Source organism: Haemaphysalis longicornis, unplaced genomic scaffold, assembly GCF_048455015.1.
Source record: "Haemaphysalis longicornis isolate Haplotype H1 unplaced genomic scaffold, Haemaphysalis longicornis Haplotype H1 scaffold_2, whole genome shotgun sequence".
NCBI lineage: Eukaryota > Metazoa > Arthropoda > Arachnida > Ixodida > Ixodidae > Haemaphysalis > Haemaphysalis longicornis.
Window position 1 is genome coordinate 77,127,426 of NW_027526295.1, and position 27,241 is coordinate 77,154,666.

The window sequence follows — 27,241 nt, forward strand, 5'->3', positions numbered from 1 at the left end:
AAAGAATATTTATTCATATCTGTGTACATCAAAACTATAGATGGTGAAGGTGCAGCACTGGAGGGCAAGTACTTTTTGACGCAGTAAAGCACTCAAAAGCGAAATATTTCTTTACATCATCATCACTAAGTGGGAATATATTGGTATACAGCCCCAATAAGGTATTACGTCGGCCGATAACTCAAGCCTAATATTAGGAAATTCAGGCCTGCAGTTACAGTAGTCATACGTGATTTACATGCATACGCCATCTTTAGGGTCATACATAATTATTGCCTCCATTTTAAACTATATTTCGCGCATCCTAACACAAAGAAACGCACGTTCCCTGGTTTTGCCTGTTACCCAAGAACTCCAGACAACAGCAAACAACACAAAGAGAGGAACGGTGTGTATGCAGTTCCCTTTAAATTGTGTTGTGTCTTGTACACACTCGTACAAAATTCTTTCTTCGCATCAAAATATGTGAGCCTGCGTGTCCTATCTGTGTGCAGCCAGGGGCCCAGAGACAATTCTCTGCAGGACTTTCAAGCAAGACTACCTTTTCATGCAAGCCGCTTTACAAGGAAGAGCACTTTCAAGCAATCATAATCTAGTATTGATTGCTTGAAAGGAATTCTTAGCCTTTCAAGCACGAGGTAATAACGTTATAACCGCGAATTACGTCCCTAAAGGGACATTAGAAGTAGTGTTCGTAAATTAAGGCTTTGTTCCCGAAATTAGCGTACTTCCGAACTATGCGCGCTCCCGACGTCCCACACAAAGTACAACTGTCGCACAATTGAGTCCCTGCTACCCGCAATTGGAGAAGAGGCGATGCTTATGGAAGTTTTGCTCCTGCTGTAAGTCTGTAATTTTTAAAAGGCTAACGACACAAGAAGAGAGACAAATGCCGTCAAAATGAAAGCTGCTGACGTCAATCCACTGCCGTTATTGGGCGGTGGGGATGGAGTGAATAAAATCTCGATGATCTTCTTCACTGGCCCGAAGTCAGCAGCCTGGCACTCCTCTGAGGCGTCACGGAGTCCCTCGATGCACTTGGAAAGCTCGGTGTTGAAGTGACTGCGGTAGTCGTAATGCACATTATGAAACTTGGGTCCTGTAAGTTATCTCTAGCAACATAAAACAACGCAGAGAGCGCCAATTCAATGTTTAGGCATATACATGCGAATCCTGCCATGCCTATTCATATTTGCCTAAAAGCCCTGTCTTTCTTGTCACATATCTAGGGCTCTGCGTTTCGGAGTTCATTTTTGAGCAAATTCGGAGGTCCGTTTTTTGTAGTTTATTTATTTTTGCAAATTTTGAGTTTTTCGAAGCTTCCGTTCAGAGTATGCAGAATTTGGAGTTTTTCGGATTATTAGGGTCGTACAGTATGGATGAGTCTTTAAAAATATCATGCACAGCAACAAAAGAAATCAAACAGCACATACATTTTTATGCAGAGTCCATATTTGCAACATTCGTGGTGACATCCATTTACAACTTGTAGTATTTGCAGGCATATTTTCCAATTTTAGTGTCTGTCATCGCAGCACGCTCCTTCCGACTAACCACGCGAAACCTTGAGAATGTTCTTTGGACATTCACACTAAATATGGCACGACCCAGAAAATCCAGTGCGCAACGTGAGAGGGTGGGCCAATCTTGTGTATGCATCCACCAAAACTGCAGAGGTTCCTTAATTACCTTCACAACGTAGGCATGATACACCAGGAACTCTCTTTCTAGCTGGGTATTATCTTGCCCTCGCTTCACGACCACTGTGAACAAGTGCTTGTAGATCTAGAACATTTGAGGTATTTCTGCCTTCTGATAGTTCTGACCTGGAGCATTGACCATGTGCCCCAGGGGGAGTAGTAGGAGTTGGCGTACACTCCCCCCTGCCCGCACCCGCTTCCATGTGGTGTCCCACGGGCAACGTCAGCGCTCACGAGCCCGACGGCTAAAGGGGTGTGTGGCAAACGGCCTAAGCGGCCGTGTGGTAGAAACAAGGATTTCAATGTGTCAGGAGCGCCGGGCCAACTCAGCCCGGCGTCCAACAACCACACACCTGGGGTGCGGGTAATCCCCGACTTGACAACCACTTCGGCCTAGCCGGGGTGGCGACGGACTCGACCTACCCACCTAGGGGCTCATGCACAAACTGTGTCAGGGCTGACCTCTGCCCCATCCGGGACCCCGGTGAGCAATCGGCCGGAGCAATCGGTCCCCCTAGACCAGTTGCTCGTCTGATATGACAGAGTTCGCGAGTCGTTTTACCCGGCCCTGAACACTACGGCACGAGTGGGTATCTGTATCGCACACTACGCCCTGTGGACGCGGAAGGCTTCCGGGTACTACTGCGCGCGCAGTGGGAACTCTGCTGGAGGCTAGTTCTCAACTGCTAGTCGCCCTTTGCGCAGCCGTACAAGTGCGCGTTCCACCTTGCGTGTCCCGAGTAGAAGAATATGGGTTCGGCCTGTCCCTGCGATTCGGCAGGTGGGACTCCGGTGGGCAGTGCTGGCGCTTCGGGCAGCCCCCACCTCCACAAGTTTGACCCCGCACCCCAAACAACAAACAACAATGTTGGCAGTTGGACGGCACTCCCTCGCGAGAGTGCCGTCCCGAACGCAGCAGCAGCGTCGGCCACGGCTGGGCTAGAGCGGCGGACGCCGCCTCTGTAGGCTGGCCGTGCGTAGGGAGAAAGCAAACCAAGAGGGGCGTCTTTCGAAGGGTGTGACAGTGGAACCTAGCCATCCTGATCTGCTAGCTTGGGGCTACGCCACCGCGCTACACAACCGCAGACACCTAAACAGTTCGGCATGTGAGCTTAGTGATTCCTATTCGTACCGGTTTAAACTAGTTAGTTTAGTGAGTTTGCGAATTCGGAGAAAGCTGAGGAAACTTTATTAATCGCTATTTATCAGAACCAGTTGCAACTTTCGCCTTTTCTCATACCTCTTAAAACACACTCAAATCGGTAATCACCAATATAGAAAATGAAGTCCCATTCTTGGCAAGCAGTGCTCAAAAGGTGGTGTTTCTCTAGCGGCAAGATGTCTGTATGTGTTCTCTACATTTTGTTTTCCCGCCCTGCAAACTAATCCTTAAAGCATGTTTGCCACACGACCACTTAATTCCGTCGGGTTAGTGTTACCCTGGAGGTGCCGTCGAAGAATTTAATCAAGCCGTGCGAAGGCACCGCGTAATGGACGCGAAGCTGCACCAAAACAGGCCAAAAACTTCCGTCGCTAAAGCAGACGACAACGGCGCACCGCCGACGCAGACGCTGACGCCGGCGAGCAGGCATTTCTGCGCGGGGAACGCTGGGTAAATTCGCCGCGCCATCACTCCGTGAGTGAAACACTCCGCCCCACCTCCCTCCCCCCGTCGCCGCCTCCGACACTTTGGGAGTTTGTTGGCCCCCCCACCACGAAAGAAGCATTGTTTGGTAGAGCTAGAAAGCTTTGCTTTAAAAAGTACGACGGATATCGTGGAATATGTCGTGTGTATAGTTGCGGGAACTGTTTGCGTAGTGTTGTGTCAAGTCTATTGCATTGAATAAGTATGTGGATTACTGATGGACACTCTACCCCCCGCTGCACATAGGTCTTGGTGATCCAGTGAGGACTCAGAGGTGTGTAAAATGTGTGCTCTCTCTTCGCAACCTTGCTCAGGAAACATCAGTGTCTCTGTTGTGTCAGTCAGCTGTGTATCATACCAAGTGTTGTTTTATTACATGTAGTATGTTGTCTGTCTGTTAAGTACAGTGTGATTGCAACGTGCTGCAATTCTACTTCTTCACAGCCACTGTTCCTTGTTTCCTTGGTGTATGAAGCGACACACACAAGCGCAGGCACTCTCACCTATGCCTGTGAGTAATGCGGGTACCAAAGCCTGCTTGGAAGGCTGGCCTATCCTTAGTAATGCGAGCGATGTGATGACAAATTATGTAAAGTAGTTCCAAGCATATCTGGGTGTTTACATCAGAATATGATACCAATCACTCCGAGCCAAACAATAGCTCACATTTAAGGACCATATTCGGAGATAAAATCCGCCTAAACTTTTCTTGGTACTTACAAGTGCCCGTGGTGTGGAACTGCATCTGGATCGCATGCGTGATATTCGCTTTAGTTTCCCCGAAAGCGTTTACACAGGGACTGTTCACATAAGGATCTGGTGAAAGGTGATAAGGCTGTATTGTGCTCGTAGGAAAGTACATTATACTTTCGTGGATGTAGGCAAGGAAGGAAGGAAAAGACTTTGTTGAATGCCTGCAACCGACACTGTGTGTACACTGCGCCCGGAAGTAGCCCCTCGCCGATCCCGATGTCACCCCTACTTGGACCACCCCTTCGCTACTCGCTACGGGGTTGGACGCCGCTGCCCCGTAAGGGAGGGCGTCTCCCCGCATCTTTCACTACGGTTCTTATTTTCGAGGGCCGCCAGGACCTGCTGGACGGCTGATGGTAGGGTGTCCTTGTCATAACTGCGCACTGCTTCTTGGATCCACGGCGGTAGATCTGACCTGGTTGCCGCCTCGTTACGTCGCACTACACAGTCCCACAGCGAGTGGGCTGTCGAGGCCCTAGCATTGTCACACAACACGCAGGTGTCGTCTGTAAAGAGTTCTGGCTGTATGTGTTTCATGAATACCGGGGATCATCGGTGAATTCATCTGCAGCTGTCTGAACGTGGACACTCCCTCCCTGGTTAGCTCGTGGTGAGGCGGTTCCAGCACCCTCCTGCTATTTCTATAATATTTGGTGATACCATGAAAGGAATCGTACCTGCCCTTCGTCTCGGGCCACCCCTCTGCAGACGGTTGCACTGCTGCCGCGCGGCCAGCTAATCCTCGCGCGACTGCGGTCGCCATGTCTTTTCCGGTTGCACTTATCGCCAGAGGCAGTTATAACCATGCTTTCCAGTATTTCATTAATTTATTCACTTGAATTAGATGGCATTCCCGGCTATCGCAATTTCTACTTGATAGCTTCTTTTAACACATAGTTTAGCACTTTCGCTGCCCACAATCCTTGTTCACTACATACACCAAACACGTGTTCAAGAACACCACTGGATAGGATCCATTTCGTTATGGGGTACCTAACTCCACTGCTGTGCTTTGAAGACATTCTTTTCCGTGTGTGAAGGCACTTAAACTATTGCGACCGTATTTTAAATGCAGAGCATTTTAGTAACTCACGATGTCACCCGCGTTGGCGTCCGTAGTCCGCGTCCGCATCGCTCCCCCTACACTATATAAATACTTGCCGGCGCCAGGTTTCGATCCTACGACTCTGCGGGCGGAACGCAAGGTGCACGGTGCTCTACCAACTGAGCCACAAAGCCGACACAGAACGGAAGGTTACGAACGTGCCTATATCCTTGACTCATTCAACCGTTGGCCAGAGGTGCGCCCTCTCCCCCGCGTCCTCCTCGCCTTCTCTCCGCTCGCAACGCCCTCTCTCGCCGCGTTCGGTTCGGGCGCACAACAGGTGGGGACGTGCGCAACACCCTCTCTCGACGCGTTAGGTTCGAGCGCAAGAACAGGTGGGGCGCTCGCATCGCGCTCTCTGGCCGCGGTCGGTTCGCGCTTAAACCACATATGTCGTTCGTGCGCGCTGCGGTCGCTAACATCTGTGGCGTGATCGTGACGTCAGCATCACGCGTTCGCGTGGTGGCGATTTCGGCGCTGTAACACTCTCTCGCGAGGGGCATTGGATTGGATTCGATTGGATTGGCTTGGATTCGATTGGATTGGCTTTTATTTGCTTGGATTTGGATTGGATTTGATTAAAGTGGATTGTGTTGGATTGTGTTGCGTCATAGCCGCGCCACGTTGCGTCATAGCCACTCCACGTTGCGTCATAGCCGCGGCAGGGGGTTCACGGCACGTTTCACCATCGACTTCATCGACAATGTCTACGCTGGAAGACAACAATTACAACAACAACAACCAATACGTAATCCATACGACTTGCAGGCGCGCCCCCCCGCAGAAATGCTCTGCATTTGATCGTGCCCCTCGCGAGGGGGATGTTTTTTGTATGGACAAGTTTGCTTCTTCCAAATACGTTGCTTAGTCAATGAACATGGTTAAAAAGTTGTCGTGTCAGCTGGCTGATTGTCTGTAAGGCCACTCCAAAAGGAGCAGGAGTTCATGGCAACCATAGCGATTAGGCGCGTTGCTGGGCACAAGGAAATTTTACACAATGTAGGCACGTTGTTACTACACGTCCAAATGCGTTGGTCAAGAAGACGCGTTATCTCTAACTCGAGCACGTTTTTCATCACACTAACATCGACTTTCACCAATCTGGAACTTCTTTTCCATGACTTGTGTGATTTTAAAAAGCGGCGACAAGTTGTTGCTGCCGCGACCTGCGTCGGCTCGAGCCGCGCCGTCGGCTGTGCGGGCAGGCACGGCGGGTGCGTGGGCTCCTGCGAGCAGTTAACGCTTCATGATTTCCTGCTTCATACATTTCTTGCAAACAAGGGAAATCTAGAAACTTCACTCGGCGAACGTCGTAGTCCACATTGTTTATCGGGGAAACAAGCCGCTGCGTCCGCTTCGGTCGCATGCGTAATACACCACCACGCTCATGGTGTTTCCGGATAATCTACCACAGTTGATACGGTTATACAGTCACCATTAAGTCGCGCTTGACGCACTGAGAATTAACTTCAAACGAAGGAAATTAACACGAAAATCCTTTTAGAACGCGCTTCCTAAGCGAAGTGTCACGCGTTGCAAGCCAACTACGCAGCAAGATAGGAACGGTGATCCTACAAGTGACGTCAAAACGATCGCATCGCAGCGCCGGCCTCTCCAGTGGTGGGCCTCGCGGCCAATACAGATTTGGAACGCAGGCAGTAAGATTTGAACTAGACTAATGGGTAGAAGAGTATAGAAGGCTACGGGAACTTCAAAATGGGTTTCGAAAGGACAGAAGCCTAGATGACAACCTATTTGTAGTAAGCCAATGCATACAGGTGTGGAAGATGCAAAACAGTCCTTTGTGGTTAGCCTTTCTGGACATTAAAGCGCCTTATGATAATGTAGACAGGTAGTGGCTGTGGAGTATCCTGGAGGATGAGGGAGTGGGGCATAATTCATTAACTTACTCAAGGACCTATACCGGAGAACCAAGTGCAAATATTTGTGGGAAGGGATAACATACCATAGGCCTGTACACAACTTCAAGGGTTTGAATCAAGAATGCCCTCTTTCTCCACTGCTGTTCACCATCTACATGGCGGATTTATAAAGAAAGTTAGAGGGAAGTAGGCTGGGATTCGATTTATTATACATTAAAAACGGACTGGTGGTGAGACAGGGAATGCCAGGTTTACGGAATGGAGACTACATATCGTTGATGGCGGGTGAACGGAGAGGCATGCAGGGCCTGATTGATATATGCGGGGAGGAAGCGACGCACCTTGGGCACCTTGGGCTCAGAACCCAAATCGGTATCAGTACAACTAGAAATACCACGGGTAAAGAAGTATAAATATTTAGGAATATGCCCTAACGATGGCGCACAATACACGCATATTCATGAGGCCCACCTCAAAACAAAAGGAAGACGGAAAGCGCCTATAATGGAAGATAGAGCGCTGTGGGGCTACCAGAAATACGAGGTGGTAAGGGGAGTCTGGAAGGGGGTCATGGTACCAAGATTTACTTTCGGAAATTCGGTTCTGTGCATGAACCCAGAGACCCAAGCGGGACTCGAGGTACATCAGAGGACGGTAGGTATGCCGGCTTTACGAATGAATTGGTACAGGGGGATATGGGCTGGTCGTCCTTTGAGGCAAGAGAGGCGCAGAGTAAGGTAAAATTTGAGGACAGACTACGTAACATGAAGGTAGAAAAATGAGCCGCGAGGGTTGTTAGGTACCTGTATATCAGGAGCATCGGCACGCGGTGGAGACGGAGGACCAGACAGATGACCAAGCGGTACGAAAACTCGGTAGGGGAAGGGGGGTGGACACAGCTGTTAAAAAAGCAGGCAAAATCGGCAGAGACGACGAATTCGGTGCAGAGGATGGAAGAAAAAAAAAACCCTGGAGACTTATAGAACAGAGGAACAAATAATCAGGAAGGAAGGTTTCCGTGGCAATACGTGAGGCAGTGCATTGCTTTTTGAAGCACGGGCGGTATGTCTGAGAACACAGGCGTACACGGCTAACTACAGGCAACAGGACGAAACTTGTGTATGCTGCGGCTGGGATCGGGAAACCGTAGGGCATATTGTCATAGGCTGCACAGAGATACGACCGCGACGAGGCGACGGGGAAGCAACGTTGATGGAGCCTTTGGGATTTGGTGTGAGGGGGAGCCTCAACTTCAGGGCCATAGAGGTGACGAAGAGGTGGTTGGAGTCGTAGTGGAAGAAAAGTAGGGAAGAAAGTGGGACGCAGGATAAGTACTATACCGAAATAGAATCAGAAGGGTGGACGTAAACAGGGCTGCGAGGGCAGGAACGGGGAAGCGATGGGAGTTTAAAACAGGGGGGGGGGGGGATAGAGAGATAACCCTATAGGTTAGTGAAGAATAGGGGAACAAAGTAGAATAACACAGGCAAGTCGGTTGGTGGCAACCGACGTCGCGATTCAAAGGGAAGGCCTCTAATTATCATCATCATCATCATCAAAACTGTTGTGGACATAGCACCATGCAGTCCACGTGCCCTAAAATAGGTCTAGTATAATCATTTTATTACTTCTCACAACGCACACCAAGCTACGAGATCACGGCAGGAGGCCGACATTTTCGGCTCTTTATTACTTCAAAAAGCAGTACTCTGCTCCTTGTTCGAAAACTCCGCCGTTATGAGGAAGCCGCCACCGAAAAGGAAATTTCGGCAGGCACTTTTTACCAGCTGTGAAATGCGAAAGAGCTATAAAAGTTACATCTTTCCGCTGCATTGCAGCGTCTTCGTTTGGGCTCAGCGTGGCCATTGGGGTATATGACGTGCCCCTTCTGCCGATCACCGCACTCACAGCAGTCTCAGGATCCTCTGTTTCCACGTGGTTTGGCGGAGACCCGTGCAGTGCCTAGCAGTGCGATCTCTTTTCACTGTGTTTTCATTTGGCGAACATTGATGCATGCGACTCAACGCAGCCGCGTGGGTACATTTTCTTCATTTCAAACGCTTCCGACAGCACCAAAACCCCCGTCGGCTTTTTCACCGAATAGGCCGTCCACTGCCTTCATATTAAATCACTACACAATTTAGCTGCCATGTAGTTAATCATTCTCAATCGGCGTCCATTGGCGCTGCCTCACCGGTTATTCAACAGATGACCCTTCTACACAAGAAGCGCAGTCTAAATCCGACATACGCGAATCACAGCGCTGTGGAAGGGGTAGGGTGCTGCGTCGCCGATGATTACGAGGAATCCGCAAGCTGGTCTCTGTACGACGTTTTAACGGCCTTATTTGCAGCAACATTACGTTCGTAAACGTAAAGCAGCAGCAGTAAACGTAGTAACTTTTGGCCTGAACTTCCAATTAGGCAGTGTAACTGAGCGGCGCATTAAGCCGTAAGTAATGATGTGGCAGGAATGCCTCAATAATTTCTTGGCTGCCGGAGCAGAATTTCCCTTTTACACCATTTGAAAAAGTTTTTAGTTATGATTCTGTTACTCCGTTTGAAAAAGGTTTTAGTTATGATCGATTTGGTTCACATTATCTGAGATGTCTTGTGCTGGCTAAATATATGGCACCGGAATAAAGATCATGCTACCTTTTTGCCCTTTGAAGTTGTGTCTAGGCCCTATTTTACTTCAGGTAATGGTAATCCGGATACCTGAGCCAAATTCACTGATGCCAGTTGCTGATCGAGACAGACTTCAACTGTATTGACATGACAGTTTCAGGGCCAGCATATTAAAAGTGAGCAAAACGACTAAACGTCAGTGCGATCTTTGGCATTGCTATAAAATGAAGCTCTCCCATTCCCAGATTTACTTCTAACGGAACTTTTCAAACAAGCCAGGTTCTGCCAATCCGGTAAAGAAGTCGTAGTTGATACCGCTACACCAAAGGAAGGTAGAATAGCTCACATTGCATCTGACGGCAAGCTCCACTCACTACAATATTCGCGTTTATATTCAACACGTTCAGACAGGCACGTTATTGCAGCACATGAAGTGCGAACGTGCTGCCACATTGGGTCCGAACGGTATTGACATTGTGGACAAGAAAGGTCGGGTATCTTCTGTTGTGGCTTCGCCTGAAAGTATATTTCGGCATCCTCTCCTCATACACCTGTATTCATCATTGCATAAGTAAGCCCAAAGGAGAGTGTAGCGTCACAAAGTACTTGCGGTAAAAAGCCAGCTAACATAGGTTGCCGAGCTAAAAAGATTTTCCTATTCAACGAAAGAAAAAACAAGGGGGCTAAGATCTGCCTGCAGTGTTAGAGTAACTACGCAGTCTATTTTCATTAGTAATACGAAAACACTGTAACAGAAACGAAGTCCCCATCATAAATGGTCACTAAAAGAAAGTTCTTAAAAAACCATTTCGCCCCTAACCACTCACAAGACAAAATGCCCGAGACAAGGGGATAAAAAAAAAGTATTCTTACTCCCAGTCCTGTTGTCTCCAGTTGTGTTTCAGGTGGTCGAGTTCCGGAGTAGCTGTCTTTATTGCCCCAACGCAGCTTTCGAGGTCTGACAATCTCCAGCAAATTATTGTCAAGGTCACATCTGCGCCAAAGATTCAAGAAATAAGTTTCTTTTGAAGATGAAGCAGAAACAATGTTCCTGGGCGCACCCCTCAAGTCCCCGTATACATGAAAGGACAACACAAAATGTGCTCTTTAGTGTGCACTTTTTACTTTGAGGCTCATGCATTGCTAGCACCCAAAATCAGAAGCCACTGAACACCTTTCGGTGCCTATGAAGTGATGAAGCTATTGAGTCTGCCAGAAAGGATACCATAATACATATTCTTCCATCCATATGAGCTGGTGCTTGTACAGTATATCATAAGACACTACTAGGTATCGCCATAAGGGTGAATGAACCTTGTTTGCACTTACCATCGAACATGTCTTACGAAACTAAAAAGCTAGACGCGTTGAACTTAAAATGAACTGGTGAAATATAATGTCTTATTGGCATACATTTTTCTTTGATAAAAAGGTTCGATATACGTAACTCTTACGCTACCCATACCCGAGTACAGTTATTCTGCTTTTTTGAGAAACTGAAGATATGTACAGCCTTTTTCGCGTTGCCCGTCAGTTGCACTACAGAGAATCACGTTAATCCGTACCCCTACAAAAGAATGTGCTGCATACACCTGGGCCTCAGCACGGACGTCTGCCTCGTGATATTCATTCTTATATATGTGCATTCCTGGCACTTCCGCTTCATCGGAGTGCATCAGCAGCAATGAATCGTCGGGTTGGGCAAAGTACTGCATGCTTTACACTTAAATACATATTTTCTACCAAATCTCCTGCCTGGCCGCGTGGCCTTGTAATAGCGTATTGGGTTCATCGGGTACTGTTGCGGGAGTCGATGGTTTCATCCCTGCTGGAGCTGTTCGTAATTTTTTCGCCTACTGCCTTTCAGCAGTTCGTCCGGGAGGGGGGGGGGGGGTGTTGGGATAGGAACGGACGACCCGGTTGGTCCATAGGAACTTACCACCCCGTTGGTCCGTTCTTATGGAACGGACCAAGCGGGTGGCGGACTAATCGTTCATCCGCTCATATTTATTTCTGAAAGGGTGTAGTGATTGTGACAGAGACAGTCTCCAAAAGACGAACTTTTGGTCCTTCTTGCCTAATAGTACACCTGCTGTTAGGCGTTGAGTGAGCAATTTTTCGAGTGGGTACCGGTTCAAAGTGTTGAACCTAGAAATGTGACGTTAGCACTTAGGTCCTAAACGTCAAAATTTCATCCTAAGCCTATCGTCCTGCGGCTGACAGCCTTATGGCGTTCCGAGTAACGTCCTTCTTATCGTACGTCGAGATATAGGTTACGGCTGTCGAGGTCCACTTCAGAACATCGCGTTATACCTATATACGTCGCAAGGTCGCCCCTCATCCCTGTGCTGCAAATCAACCATTAGAGGAGGAGGGCCTAACGGAGCTGTCGCCAAGCTTGGCAGGACAGTGCTTAAATCTTTGAATACACCCCCACCCCCCTATCATCGTGATCGTCAGGGAAAGTTGCCTGTTTTCAGATCGTTTTCACGCACAGACATCATCAATGCGAGGCTGAATGTTTCGCTTCGACACACATTTTAGCGGCGGTCTGTTTGATAAAGCAGTGGTTAATTCAAAAAGCCTGAAAGTAGAAAAATACCATGCGGCATATGTGGCGGCCGAAACAACTACAGCAATTTCGCGAATTAGTCACGCGACGTGAATGGCGGCGCTAAAACAGCAACCACAGAAACGGATGAACTACCCTGCCTGCCCTCTTAAGAACTCCATTGCGTCTTTTCGTACTGCACCCTTATTGGTTGGCGGCAGTGCAGCTTTGAAATCGAAAAGCGGACGGAAATGGCTTCTAATTTTGCAGCGGTCCATAGAATCTCAGAAAATGGAAAGCTGGGTTTTGAATCTCGCGTTCTACAGATCTCTCTAACTGGATGCACCAGAGAAAAATACTACCTTTTATTAATCAAGAACGCGGATAATAAATAGTTTATTTTATAATAGCGGTAATAATAAATAACATTCCTCTACCTGATATATTCTGTTTCGTGTTCTAAAGGGCCGTTCTCGAAAAAAAGACATCCCCCTCGCGAGGGGCACGATCAAATGCACAGCATTTCCGAGGGGGTGCGCCGGCAAGTCGTATCTCTTGATCGCGGGACCCGTGTCGCCATCTTTTGGAAGCGCGGGACAACTTGTGGCGCTTTCGAAACAAACGAGAAATGAGTGAAGGATATAAGGCGCGTTCGGTGCATTGAAATCTGTGTCGGTTTCGTGGCTCGGTCGGTTGTGCGCCGGGCACCTTGCGTTCCGCCCGCGTCGTCATGGGTTCGAAACCGGGCGCCGGAAACTGTTATTTCTTCCTGGCTGCGGACTACGACAAGACGCGCCTGCGGACTACGACAGGGCGCGCATGCGGACTACGACAAGGCGCGCATGCGGACTACGACAGCGCACGCCAACGCCGCGTGACATTGTGAGTTACTAAAATGCTATGCATTTAATAGCCCCTCCGCGCAAAAGCATCGCGCGATGTCGCTCACCTTTGGAAAAGGTTCCTTTCTGGCACACCGCGTCAGCCGCCTTCTGAAGGGAGTTTTCCATGGCGAGTATACGTGTTCTATATTCTTTGGGGCATTTATCAAGAGGCTTGATCTCGGTGCAAGTCTTAACTTTCCCGCTGAAAAAAGTAAATATTTTGAATATAGCCTCACGCAGTGTTTGCAGAAAGACGGGAAATGTCTTCAGTTTAGTGAAGAGTAGGGATGTCAACGCCCACTTCTGGTTAATGTATTAGTCATAATACCCCTAAATAACTCTTTTTAAAAACTTTATTACTTCAAAGCTAGCGTGTATACTAAATAAATAATTTATTCCTACACACTGAGCAATGTTATATTACCGGCACGGTGTTGAGAAAAAGTTCAGGAAGGTTGCAGAATAATTCTCCACTTTCTTTCAAGAAATATATCTGACCTACCACATTTTCCCCCTCGCTTTCCTTGGCTTTCTTGACTGCCTACCCTTATTTCAGTCTTCATTCAACGAGCCCCTAATTTCCAATTCTAACTCGCTATATATATGCCAGTACCATATTTCATGCTTGAAGAGTTAAACGCTTACCAAAAACACTACTTACCTGCATACTTTCTGAATAGCAGCAAGGATGTCATGCCCCTTGCCACCGTCGGCGTTGTGAACCAGACACCTCCGAACATCAAGCTCATTACATGAGTGTTCACTCTGTGCAAGAGCGCCATCTGGAGATATGGTAGTAACAATTGATATTAAAATAGCGGTGACTTGCTGAAGTCTGCCGGAGCTTCTGTTTTACGTACAATGCAAACTACACTGACACGGCAGCAAATATAGTTTATCATGCACCCACGGCTCGCTAAAAATGCTATACGAATTGATGCTTGAAATGCCGAGAGTTTAGAGGTAAGCAAATCAGAGCCACACTTAATATTTGAGGGTTGTGAAATGAAAGTAAATCAAATTGCTTCCACTACCCAAATTGCCTCAAACCACTGAAGTATAACGGGCATTAATTAAAACAAGTTAACCATAAATGAACTGGCCACAAGACAAGGGCGAATATACACCCTAGTGTGGAGATCAAATAAAGGGGGAAAGCTGCTCAATGGACAAGAAGACCAGGAGAGCGGGCCCTGAATTTCGCTGAGACGTAGCGGAAGGGGTCTGGGTGTGGCAGAAAGGGTGGAAGAAAATGGAGGTGTTTCTGGGAGCTGGGAAGAGGAATGGGGACGGCGAGTTTTTGCCCTGGTCCTTATAGGTGTGACTTCTTTTCATGCCTAATCTATCACCTCAGTAGGGCATCAGACTATGCCAATCAAACATCGTGGGCCCCTCCGATAGGGTTGCCACTCACACGCCGGTGCTGATTGCCTGGCTGCAGCTGTCGGAGACGAACACAAACAGTGGCTGGCGACTTTGGACTCTTCACAAACACTCGGTACAACTTTCCGTCCTCACAGTGAGCCCAGAACTCGGTCCGTACTCCCCGATTGGCCAAGAGATTTCTCCACACATCTGCTACTGAGCTACCTCCATGCCTTTTGCGGTCTCCGGGTACCGGAGGTTTGCTTGACAACTCCTTGGAAGTATCGTCTCGACCCGTGGGATGTTTTTGGGTGTCCTCCTTTCGGTAACTCTTCCTCACCCGTTGGAACAGGAGTCTTCACGCTGCCGGTGGTGTCCCAGTACAGGAGAATGGCCCTGCCTTACTAGCCGATACTCAGCAAGGAGAGTTTCCCCGCGCGGTGTACCCATTCTTTCTTTCGTCGGGTTTCCTATGGTATGTAGGCACACGCATCTAAACCGGCCGCTTCCCGGAAGGTCAGTTCCGAACATGGCCGCCATCACCCCCCTCCCCCAAAACAGATCTGGTTCTCTGTGACGGGAAACCTCTGTGTAGGCAGCCAGGCGCGCCGTAGTCGCAGGGATCTCGACACAGAGCATTCATGAGCACTAACGCGTCTACGTGGAAACGACCTCACACTGAACTATCACAAAGCCACCGCCAACGTGAAACGGTCCAATCGCTCATTTCAGAGGCAGCTTTGTAGGTCCTTTCTTTGACATCTTAAGCAAAAACACGGGAGCGGAGGCTTTTACCCGCCGTAATAAAAAGTAACGAGCCAGAAGTCAATTTTACAACATGTTGCCTACAACCGCAATAGATAAAAGCAATATTTGAAATGAAAACAAACGTTATTCCGAATGCTGCGTGCAACCACAGCTCCTAGAATTGTATTCTCAACTATTATTTCTGCATCATTTCTTCGGCGCTGGTGTTTAAACCGGCCCTGAAATACTGCGGTTCTAATTATTTCCGATGCAGTCATTAGATTTAGCAAAATACAAGTTATGGTCAGTGCTTCCCTTATTATTCCTGTTTTCTAGAACGTAGTTTAATTTTGCACATTATTAGAATTAGGGAGGTGTAAGGCAAGTAAGAGAGTAAGGCTGGTATAAATATACGCATGAATAAAACTTTACATATCCTTCTTCCGTAATCACAATATGTTCTTTCTAATATGGATTTTAAAATGGCTTGGATGAATTTGGGCCGAGTGGTTGGGAGCATTAGCAGGTACGGAAAAGATATAGCTAGCCTCGTGGCTGGAAAAGGTAACTGATCGCTTTGTATAAATGTCTTTCTAGCCTACCAAGCAGAATTTTAACTTTGTATGTATTTTGTTCGTTATAGGCCGGGGTAATTCACAGTATAATCACTCAAGCGTCAGGTTCTGCGATCATAATCGTAAATAGATGATGTATCAGATATTTCGGCGCAGTAGCATTTCAGTCCCTCATTTCACCTGCATTCGCATGCAGGGCCTGGTGAGTTATTCAAAACAAAAAATGGGGATACTTGAAGCACGCTACATTTTGAACGCAATTCCGTTGGAATTCCCTTGAATTTCTGTGCAAATTCCATCTTGCTGCCTACGCTCGGCGGTTGCAGCTTCAATCATGGCCGCTTTCTGCCGAACGGCGGTTATGACGAGTAGCATATTGAGCTGATCAAGGCTCTTCCGCCTTGGCGTTCTTTCTGGGTCTTCCCCAACCGTGACTACACTGCGGTGCGTCTCCCACATTGACATGTGAAAATCATCCCTGAGCCAACGACACCGCCTTTATAAGCCAGTCTACATCTTTCTATGGTCGGGTGCCCTTTGTCAGAATCCTCCTCCAGCGCTGCTGGTTTCTTTCCCGGATCGCGCTCCAATTTTCTGTACTACCGATCTTCCGAACGCCTTTGTCTACCTCACACACTTATAATGCGTACAAATCTGAAGCATACAATCTAAGAACTACTAAGGTATACGTGATTTCTACGGCATTTGTTATAATTTTACATAGAAATATATCATTTGCCTATTTTGCAAAAAGGTCGCATTTTCTCAAATTTGTTTCTTTATTAATTACATTCGGGTTTAACGTTTTGGTGATTGCTATCTCATGACAAATTTATTCGCCAGAATTGTTCATATCACCATTTGTATTGTATTTAATGGTAGTTATGCGTAGGTCTCTTAAAAAGGTACACGAAAAATAACATTTACCATTTGTATCTCCTGAATGGTTGCTCAAAAGATGTTAAGCATACAGTTACATCGAAACCGCACTGGCAGTAAAGAATCGTTAATTTGCCACACTTTAGGTAGGTGGGAGTTTCGTCACATCAAGAAATAGCGCATCTTTCTTATGGTAACGTGCCCTACGGATCCGATGAGATGGTCCTGATCATGTCAGCGTACGTCGCCAAAGCAGACATACATACATATGACGTCCTTACAGAATGGGGCAAAAAGAATTGAAGTAGGCCTAATCAGATTTACTGTGATGTTGAAGTATGTCTGCCGATAAGTGTGAAAAATATGTTTTAAAATAGCAGCGCTGATAGATTGATAAATGAACAACAAACCCCGAAGCTTCCATCCTCAGAGCTACAAGTCTACAGACTACTGCAGCTCTCTCATGGCCGGTGGTCCCAGAATAATTTCTAAAGGCGAGGTCACAATGCCTTTCGTGGTCAGCACGCATTCATGACTAAATAATTTTCTTAAACGATGTAACCATGTTGGGCGAGATTGCCTGAACCAGTTGCCGCACAAAATATAATTTGTGGTAGCGTCGTTTTATCGTGGAATGTATGATATAAACTACCCTTTGTCTGCCAGCATGCGCTATAAGCTTATTCTGTGTACCAAATATGCCCGTTTGTTGTTTTAGAAGAAAAACTGCTTTCGTTTGTCGCTAGGTGGCCATTGGACCTCTCCACCGTTCTCACGATCAAGATAACCTATAATGATCATTGAAAAAAAAAAAAAAACTGGTTCCACTCCACACTGGGAAAGTGTTTGGAAAGCAAAGCCGTAAGCGACACCCACAACAATTTCCCATGCGACGTCACCTGAGTTTACACACATGGCTCTACAAAGAGTGAAACCAGAAATTCTGCATGCCGTTACCAAAAATTCGCCCGGGAAGCGTCCCGAACACAGAAGCGTCGGCCACGGCCGGGCTAGAGTGGCGGACGCCACCGGTGTAGCCCGGACGTGTGTCGGCAGAGAGAAAGCGGCGAGGAGCGTCATTCGAAGGGTAAGACAGCGGAACCTAGCCCTCCTGATGTGCTAACTCGGGGCTACACCACCGCGTGACACAAGCACGGCTACCGAAACAATTCGGTATGTGAGCTTAGTGATTCCAATTATTACCAATTTAAACTAGTTTTTTTAGTAGGTTTGAGAATTGCGAGGAAGCCGAGGGAACTCTTGTAATCGCTATTTAACAGAACCAGTTGCTCCGTTCGCCTTTCGAATTGTTTGTTGAAGAGCAACCGAATTTTTATTCACCAATTTTGAAAACGGATTCCACTTCGTCGCAAGCAGCGAGAAAAAGTTATTGTTTGTCTAGTGGCCAGATGTTTGTATGTGGTCACTATAGTTTGTTTTCCCGCCCTGAAAACGGGCGGGAAACGGATCTTTGCCCTACGACCACTTAATTCCGTCGTGTCCTTGTTACCCTGAAGGTGCTGTCGAACAATTTAATCAAGCCGTGCGAAGGAAGCGCGCAATGGGCGCGAAGCTGCACCTAAACAGGCCCAAAACAACCGTCTCTAAAGCGGACGACAAAGCGGGTCGCGCCGAAGCGTCCGCCGGCGTGGCTTGCGCGGAACGTGGGTAAATTCGCCGCGCCGTCTGCACTGTGCTCCGTGAGTGAAAACTGCCCTCCACCTCCGCAGCCGCGTCGGGAGTTTCATGTCTCGCACACCACGAAAGAACCGCTGGATGGTAGAGGTAGAAAGCTTTACTTAAAAAAAAGTTAATACACAAAACACACGCCGACAGCACTCTCACATCCCTCCCACCGTTTGACCAGCCAGGCCTCGCCGGAATGATGAGTATTCTGTTCGGCGATGATGATGATGATAATTAGAGGCCTTCCCTTTGAATCGCGACGTCGGTTGCCACCAACCGACTTGCCTGTGTTATTCTACTTTGTTCCCCTATTCTTCACTAACCTATAGGGTTATCTCTCTATCCCCCCCCCCCCCCTGTTTTAAACTCCCATCGCTTCCCCGTTCCTGCCCTCGCAGCCCTGTTTACGTCCACCCTTCTGATTCTATTTCGGTATAGTACTTATCCTGCGTCCCACTTTCTTCCCTACTTTTCTTCCACTACGACTCCAACCACCTCTTCGTCACCTCTATGGCCCTGAAGTTGAGGCTCCCCCTCACACCAAATCCCAAAGGCTCCATCAACGTTGCTTCCCCGTCGCCTCGTCGCAGTCGTATCTCTGTGCAGCCTATGACAATATGCCCTACGGTTTCCCGATCCCAGCCGCAGCATACACAAGTTTCGTCCTGTTGCCTGTAGTTAGCCGTGTACGCCTGTGTTCTCAGACATACCGCCCGTGCTTCAAAAAGCAATGCACTGCCTCACGTATTGCCACGGAAACCTTCCTTCCTGATTATTTGTTCCTCTGTTCTATAAGTCTCCAGGGTTTTTTTTTTCTTCCATCCTCTGCACCGAATTCGTCGTCTCTGCCGATTTTGCCTGCTTTTTTAACAGCTGTGTCCACCCCCCTTCCCCTACCGAGTTTTCGTACCGCTTGGTCACCTGTCTGGTCCTCCGTCTCCACCGCGTGCCGATGCTCCTGATATACAGGTACCTAACAACCCTCGCGGCTCATTTTTCTACCTTCATGTTACGTAGTCTGTCCTCAAATTTTACCTTACTCTGCGCCTCTCTTGCCTCAAAGGACGACCAGCCCATATCCCCCTGTACCAATTCATTCGTAAAGCCGGCCTACCTACCGCCCTCTGATGTACCTCGAGTCCCGCTTGGGTCTCTGGGTTCATGCACAGAACCGAATTTCCGAAAGTAAATCTTGGTACCATGACCCCCTTCCAGACTCCCCTTACCACCTCGTATTTCTGGTAGCCCCACAGCGCTCTATCTTCCATTATAGGCGCTTTCCGTCTTCCTTTTGTTTTGAGGTGGGCCTCATGAATATGCGTGTATTGTGCGCCATCGTTAGGACATATTCCTAAATATTTATACTTCTTTACCCGTGGTATTTCTAGTTGTACTGATACCGATTTGGGTTCTGAGCCCAAGGTGCCCAAGGTGCGTCGCTTCCTCCCCGCATATATCGATCAGGCCCTGCATGCCTCTCCGTTCCCCCGCCATCAACAATATGTAGTCTCCATTCCGTAAACCTGGCATTCCCTGTCTCACCACCAGTCCGTTTTTAATGTATAATAAATCGAATCCCAGCCTACTTCCCTCTAACTTTCTTTATAAATCCGCCATGTAGATGGTGAACAGCAGTGGAGAAAGAGGGCATTCTTGATTCAAACCCTTGAAGTTGTGTACAGGCCTATGGTATGTTATCCCTTCCCACAAATATTTGCACTTGGTTCTCCGGTATAGGTCTTTGAGTAAGTTAATGAATTATGCCCCCACTCCCTCATCCTCCAGGATACTCCACAGCCACTACCTGTCTACATTATCATAAGGCGCTTTAATGTCCAGAAAGGCTAACCACAAAGGACTGTTTTGCATCTTCCACACCTGTATGCATTGGCTTACTACAAATAGGTTGTCATCTAGGCTTCTGTCCTTTCGAAACCCATTTTGAAGTTCCCGTAGCCTTCTATACTCTTCTACCCATTAGTCTAGTTCAAATCTTACTGCCTGCGTTCCAAATCTGTATTGGCCGCGAGGCCCACCACTGGAGAGGCCGGCGCTGCGATGCGATCGTTTTGACGTCACTTGTAGGATCACCGTTCCTATCTTGCTGCGTAGTTGGCTTGCAACGCGTGACACTTCGCTTAGGAAGCGCGTTCTAAAAGGATTTTCGTGTTAATTTCCTTCGTTTGAAGTTAATTCTCAGTGCGTCAAGCGCGACCTAATGGTGACTGTATAACCGTATCAACTGTGGTAGATTATCCGGAAACACCATGAGCGTGGTGGTGTATTACGCATGCGACCGAAGCGGACACAGCGGCTTGTTTCCCCGATCAACAATGTGGACTACGACGATCGCCGAGTGAAGTTTCTAGATTTCCCTTGTTTGCAAGAAATGTATGAAGCAGGAAATCATGAAGCGTTAACTGCTCGCAGGAGCCCACGCACCCGCCGTGCCTGCCCGCACAGCCGACGGCGCGGCTCGAGCCGACGCAGGTCGCGGCAGCAACAACTTGTCGCCGCTTTTTAAAATCACACAAGTCATGGAAAAGAAGTTCCAGATTGGTGAAAGTCGATGTTAGTGTGACGAAAAATTCTGATAGGTAGTGTCATCAGCTGTGGTTTTCAAAGCGATGCTCAATTATCTGCCGCGATCACGGTGTAAGAATATTTAGGTGTTGACACTCGCCGGCCGCCGCGGCGGAGAACGTGGCCAGATCGTGTTCGCCCTTAGTACATGCGCAGACCGCAGCGGCGCGGGGGCGCTGCGAATGAGGGGGGAGTAAGGTCGAGTATGGTGCCTCGATGCGCGCCCGCACCCTAGGGGGGAGTAGCGGGCGCAGCTGCGGTGGATGCGCGGCGTCCTTGACTTTCCGTGTCATTCACGCGGCGTTTCGGTGTTTTCTGCTGCCAGAGTGAGGAGTAGACATTATGATTCAGCTTCCACGCTGTGTTCGTCACCGATCACTGCGGCACCAGCCGCAGTGAGCGTTGTGGAACTCATGCGGCACAGCAAGGCGACGCAGTGCGCGGATATCGCGGCCCATGTGCTTTTCGATGGCAAATCTCTGCGAACGGCACTTGTAATGCATTGTGTTTCTCCAGCTAGAAAGGCGTATTGTAGTTAAAAATGTGTGTTATTTTGGATTTCGTGGAACAAAAATAATTTTTTTATCCTTATGCTGAATGTAAACTCGGATTTCCCAGAATCATTTTTATTCTGATGCTCAATAACTTTTTGTGGCATAAAAAGACCCGAACTTTTAGTTAACAGCAAGAGTATTTAATATGCCTATATTACGCCTTTCAAAGTTTGTCAGCAACATTATATATTATCCTAAAAACAGTCTTAGGCAGTTCTGCTTACGATATGTATAATGAATTTTTTTGTTATGTTGAGTGTTTTTGTTGTGTAATGGTTATATCAATTATGTTTTACCTATGACGAGTGTCGCACCGCCGACACTGATGCCATTGTATACGGGGCTGGAGCCTTTGTCAAGCTGGACTCACAGCTTATAGCTCCAGCCCCTTCCTCTCAAAGGAAATAAAGAAATGGAATTGAATTGAATTGAATTGAATTGAATTGAATTAAAACATGGGTAATCAGGGGCCTAGACAGAGCAATGCCTCGCAGCGCAGCGAATCGTTATATTAAAATGTAAAAACAAGGATAACAAGAATGTTGGTTTGTTCAGAAGTATGGTTCTTATACGTATCCGTATTTTTGTGCAGATATTACGTCGACGAAACAAATAACACAGACATTACTAAAGCAGAAAAACGAAAATTGTTTCGCCGCAGGATCTATTTTTTTTTATTTTTTTACCTGTGGCGTATAGTAACCCCCGAAAATAATTTCTGGATACGCCACTGTGGGAAATAATAGACACCGCAATGCAAGGCTTCAAATTAAAACCAAATTGGATTATTCAAACCGTACAGAACACGGGCACAGTTGCATTCTTTCGCTGATGCCGCAGTCAGTGTTACACTTATGTTGTTCGATTGAGCTCCCTGATCAGTAAAGTCTCACAATATCAAAAGTCTGGGGGTCACAAGGTCCCCGAACGAAATAATTGAGGCTTCCGCAAATTTTTGTCAAAAAAAAAACCGTGCATAGATAAGGACAAAGAAAGGAAACCGAAACATGAGCTCTTGTATTTTCCTTTATTCGCCCTTGTCTACGTGCAGTCTTTTTTGTCAAAATGTGCGAAAGAACCAGCTAGCCCAAGTTCCAAATTTATTAGAAATAATTGAGGCTACCGATGCCGGTATCTTTTATGTGTTTTCAAAGAAGCATCTACACGTGCACACCACACGCCGTATGCCCTGGCAGCGCTGCGGTTAAGGTTATACAGCCATCGCGGGCCCAGTTTTTACCCGCTGCACATTTTGGTTCAACATAATACGTTGACAAAGCTGTATAATTTGCCCTGACCCTACTAAGTTCGGTGGAGAATTTTGTGGTCCACGAAGTAGCCTTACCACGCCGACTGCAATTATTCCAAACTGATGTCCGCCAATCCCAGTTTAGAGTCGCGTCAGTATTTTATATCTGGGCGTGCACGCCTGTGTTTCCGTGAGATAGACAACCGCTCAGCACCGTCGGTATCGTCGTGAAAGCCGAGCTTGATAGAGAAACGCCTGGGAAATTTTCACTGATCATTTTCGCGTCGAGTAGGCAGCACTGCAGTGGCTTAGCCATTAAAATGTCGCGTATGTATTGTCTTGGTTTAGCTTCGTTCCGGGCCATCACGCGTACAACGGCGCAGGCGTCACGCTACACAGCAAAACAACGCGGGTTGTGTGCCTAGCTATGGAGGTAGCACTTCTGATACAGGCGAAATACGAAAGCGTCACTGACTTCTATGGACGCGTTAAAGAACCACAGTTGGACGAATTTTACCATATTATCTGCACGGCGGGCATTACTACCTCAACCTTGGGCGATTTACACTGCTCAAGCACCATTTTATGCTACGCGTAGGCTCTTCGGCCCAAAAGAGCGAGCGTGTGCGTTTAACACAACCTTTTATTTTAAAAGGCGGTAAAGTAACCACGCTCTCAGGAGTCGTGCGGATGAGCAAAAAAAATTATTCGCAATAGAAGCGTTTTGACAACTAGCTCGAAAGGGTCGCACGACCGCGTTCTCGCTGCTGTTCCGCGCACTGCTGCAGTTTCTGTGAGTAAAAATAAAAGTAGCCCAAAATTATTTGGTGTCGACAACATTTTCAATCTGTCTGTGCCTATCTGCAATTAAAAAACTTCACGTACACGCCGCTCAACCGAACGATCCCACAGCACCTTCATTACGGCTGCCGTAGCTCGGCGAGCAGACAGGCCCTCGTGGCGGGGCGCACTCTGGCGGCGTTCCGGAGAAGCGCATGGAGCGGCGAACAAGATCTGGCCGTGCCGCCGCGCGCAGTGTCAACACCTAAATATTCTATACACCGTGGCCGCGATTTACGCCGACCGGCCGCGGAGGTCGGTCCCGGCAGCGCCGGCCCGTTCACGCACGGTGCGGCGAGCGGCCGAAGGATGGCTATGCTTGCGCGCAAGAATCGGCCGAGGCAGTGCAGGTATCTTGATCGTCGATCACTTCAACGGAAATCACCGCGCTTACAGAGTTCCCAGCGTGGTGAAACGTTCTGTTAGAGACTGTCACTCGCAATTATAAGTGCGATGAAATATCTGCTGCGACGCCAAGCCTAAAGTTCCCAACATCCGATTACGTGCATCCGAAGCCGGCTGCGAGCTGTTGGCGAAGGCCCTCCCGTCGCACACGCGCGTGTTGCGTTTGGGTTCCTCTAACTTCTTGAGGACCCCAACGCTCGGGTCTCCTGTTTTAAATATCCCCATTACCCGAAATCATTAACGACGTGTTTCTCCTCGTACGCAGCCTCACCTTCTGTGAGCAGTCTTGAGTTTCGAAATTGATGCTTGAGAAATTCCGGCTTACTGTAAACATACAAAACACGCTGCAATTATAAATTACCCCGCCAAGCACCTAATGAAAACTAAATATAACCTTGTCCGAACCCGCTCGAAGGCGTTAAAAACTCGCGTTTATACCGTTCATACATTGCGGACAAGTCGCGAAAAGTAAACATGAGCCGTGCAGAGTACAGGCTACGGCAGTGATCGTTAATCAAATCCGGGCATGACTATAAAAACATTGTAGGGGAAATAGGCACTGATCAAGCCAAACTGCAGACCATAACAATAATTTTAAGCATGTGCGGCGAAGCAATCTCATCAGCGTTCTCGCGTCATTCATGTACCAGAAATACGGGCAGTTCGCGCGGTGAGATAATAAGTGAGCGACGCGTTTCCGTCGCTGTTACAAGGTGTTTACTTGCACACACATGTCCCGTCACAAGTATTTCATAATGAATTCACAGCGTACTTTTCTCGGCATCAGTTGCATCGTCCTTGGCGTTAGCTGGCTGCGTATGTAAGAGCTGTGGGTCGCGATGGTAGCAACTACCTAAACGCGGCGGTGTCGCCGGGAACAAGCGAGTCGCTGATTACTTACCCGAATTATTTGGTTTACAGACAACTTTTTTGGTAATTTGCATCAAATCCACAAGGAGCGGGCGACACGGTGGCCACAAGAAAAACACACGCTTCCGCATACACACGGGAAATCTGCTGTAGCAGACAACACGATTCGGCGTCCTACAAATGACGTCACTCGTAGGTGGCGCCACGGTATGTCCTCGAGGCCAATAGCACGGACATGATAGTGACTGGCCTATACAAGCTTGGCTGTCTTGTCTCCTTTGCCCTTATAGATTAAGCTCATCCTGCTACTGCGCCAAGTGTGCGGTATTGCCTTTTTTTCTGTCACTGTGCTAATAGCTTGTAGAAGCCTTCCCTTGCTCTTTTGTCCTTATTGGTTGATCAACTGCATTGGTATCCCACCCGTGTCCACAGCGGTATTGTTGGCCGGGGACCTTTCCCTCTTCTTTTTCCCACTTTAGCTTGTCCCCTCTAATCTCGAGACATTTCGGCCTCCCAGTCGTGATCTCGCTGTGGCGTTGCAGAGCCGCTCTATCAACCTTACAGAACTTCTCAGTGATAATTTCATGAAGTTATGCCAATGCCTGCTTTCCCTTGAGCATCCGGTCCGCTCCATTTTCTATATTTGCACCTTCTAATTATCGCGTGCGTTACCCAAATGCCCGCACATGGTTCCACATCTTTTCGGCGCCCTCTAGAAGAGGTCTGCAAATCACTTTGGATTCCCCGTAACTTTCTTAGGCCTGCGGAAATGCGCCACGTACAGCCGTTGGTGTCTTGTTTATACTATATGTACGATGCGTAGGGATTTTGGGATGCAATTAAACTATCAGTAAGCCGTAATTGTTGACCGTATTCTTTACATACGGCTCACCTGATAACCAAGGTTTAGTTTGGCCGCATAAGATTGTATACTGAACACTAAACGTCATCCGAAATGTAGTGACCATTGTCACACACAGCCGCCCAAACTTGCACGGAGACACTCTGCCACTGCCACCGAGCCAAGGCTCCGGCGATTCGCTCAAGTAATCGGCCACGTTTCTTCCAAATAACGCTGTCCAAGATTCTTTCGAAACTTCCGAATACAATGGCCTAATGAACTTTTAAATGTTTTAAGAGTATTTTTTCTGCCTCACTGATGGCGTTCACGTCTGACCTAAACACACTACAGGAAAGCCAACATTAAACACGCTGAAGAAAAGTCAGCTTCACGCAACGGATTTCACAAAGCGTGCATCTATCACACACCGCATTAAATAACAATAAGATGGTTTTGAACCCTTAACCGACCGCTAGTAATACGCGAAATATAGTTTGGGAGTAGACACAGTTTGCAGCGATGATACCGAAATACATTCTCTGAGCAGAGTTGGAATTTTGCTTTGCACTTCGGCAGTTAGATTTTTGGACATGGGGCGGCGGGAATTTCGACTTTGGCTTTTACTCAGGTGGCGTGTAAAAAGCGTCGCGTTTTAACGATATTTCTCTTAAGAAAGGGATGATGATTTTCATAGTTTATTAAAGAATGGGGTTGTTGCTACTACATTCATTTTGCAACATTTGATATTGCAATTAAAACTATAATTAGATCTACGCTATGTACCCTGCAAATAGAGCATTGGTACGCAGGAATGGTAATCAAGATTTTGTAAGTCCTACCTGTTGTTCCGCAGAAGACGACAAAAACGACGACCGCTGTGGCCCGAACGCTGCGACTCGCCATACCGATAGTTTGTAACGACGACAGAACCGACCCGCACACTCGCGAATATAAGCTGCCTGGCAGGGTGCGCGACCTTCAATGCGTTATCTTTGAAAGACGTAAGACCACTCGCAAGCTGATAAGATGCCTTGCAAAATGCACCTATAAACGCAATACCTCGCACACAAAAAGGAACTAGGCGTCGAGAAATTCGGTTAGGCTGTTGTAGCGACTTCCTTCATCGGAAAACCTTGGTGACTGCCTACGAAGTAATACTCGCTGCTCCTAGAAGCGATATTGAATCTTCCTCAAGGTGCAACACGGCTGAAATCTCACTCACTGCTTACGCAAGGGCCCGGCAATTGCAATAGCGACTAGGCAACGGACATGCACGACGGCTTTACTGATGAATATTTTCGCCTAATTGGTTCGGAAACATTGTCCTTGTCCACACGGCTGCGGCAAGCCTATCCCGGTGTCTCAATGAGGCGTGCTTGCATTCTGACGCTGAGATTTCGCTGCGGCTTCGCAGCCCGACTTACCTTTCGTGTGAAGGCAGCGCGACGTAAGTGGTTTTTAGTGCGCTCTTGGTTCCGGGAAAACATTTTTCTCTAGTG

The 27,241-nt window shown here is 47.8% G+C and overlaps 1 protein-coding gene across 1 annotated transcript; it reads right to left on the reverse strand.

Annotated features, from left to right (window-relative positions):
• On the reverse strand, positions 1-26,691 carry LOC144167197 (uncharacterized). Its single transcript, XM_077696544.1, has 5 exons — positions 26,582-26,691; positions 13,810-13,930; positions 13,214-13,350; positions 10,587-10,707; positions 1-1,062 (listed from the first exon to the last, which is right to left on the reverse strand). Exons 1-5 carry the CDS (start codon positions 26,643-26,645, stop codon positions 858-860), a joined length of 648 nt encoding a protein of 215 aa, XP_077552670.1. The 5' UTR covers positions 26,646-26,691; the 3' UTR covers positions 1-857.
• Between the last annotated feature and the right edge of the window lie 550 nt (positions 26,692-27,241).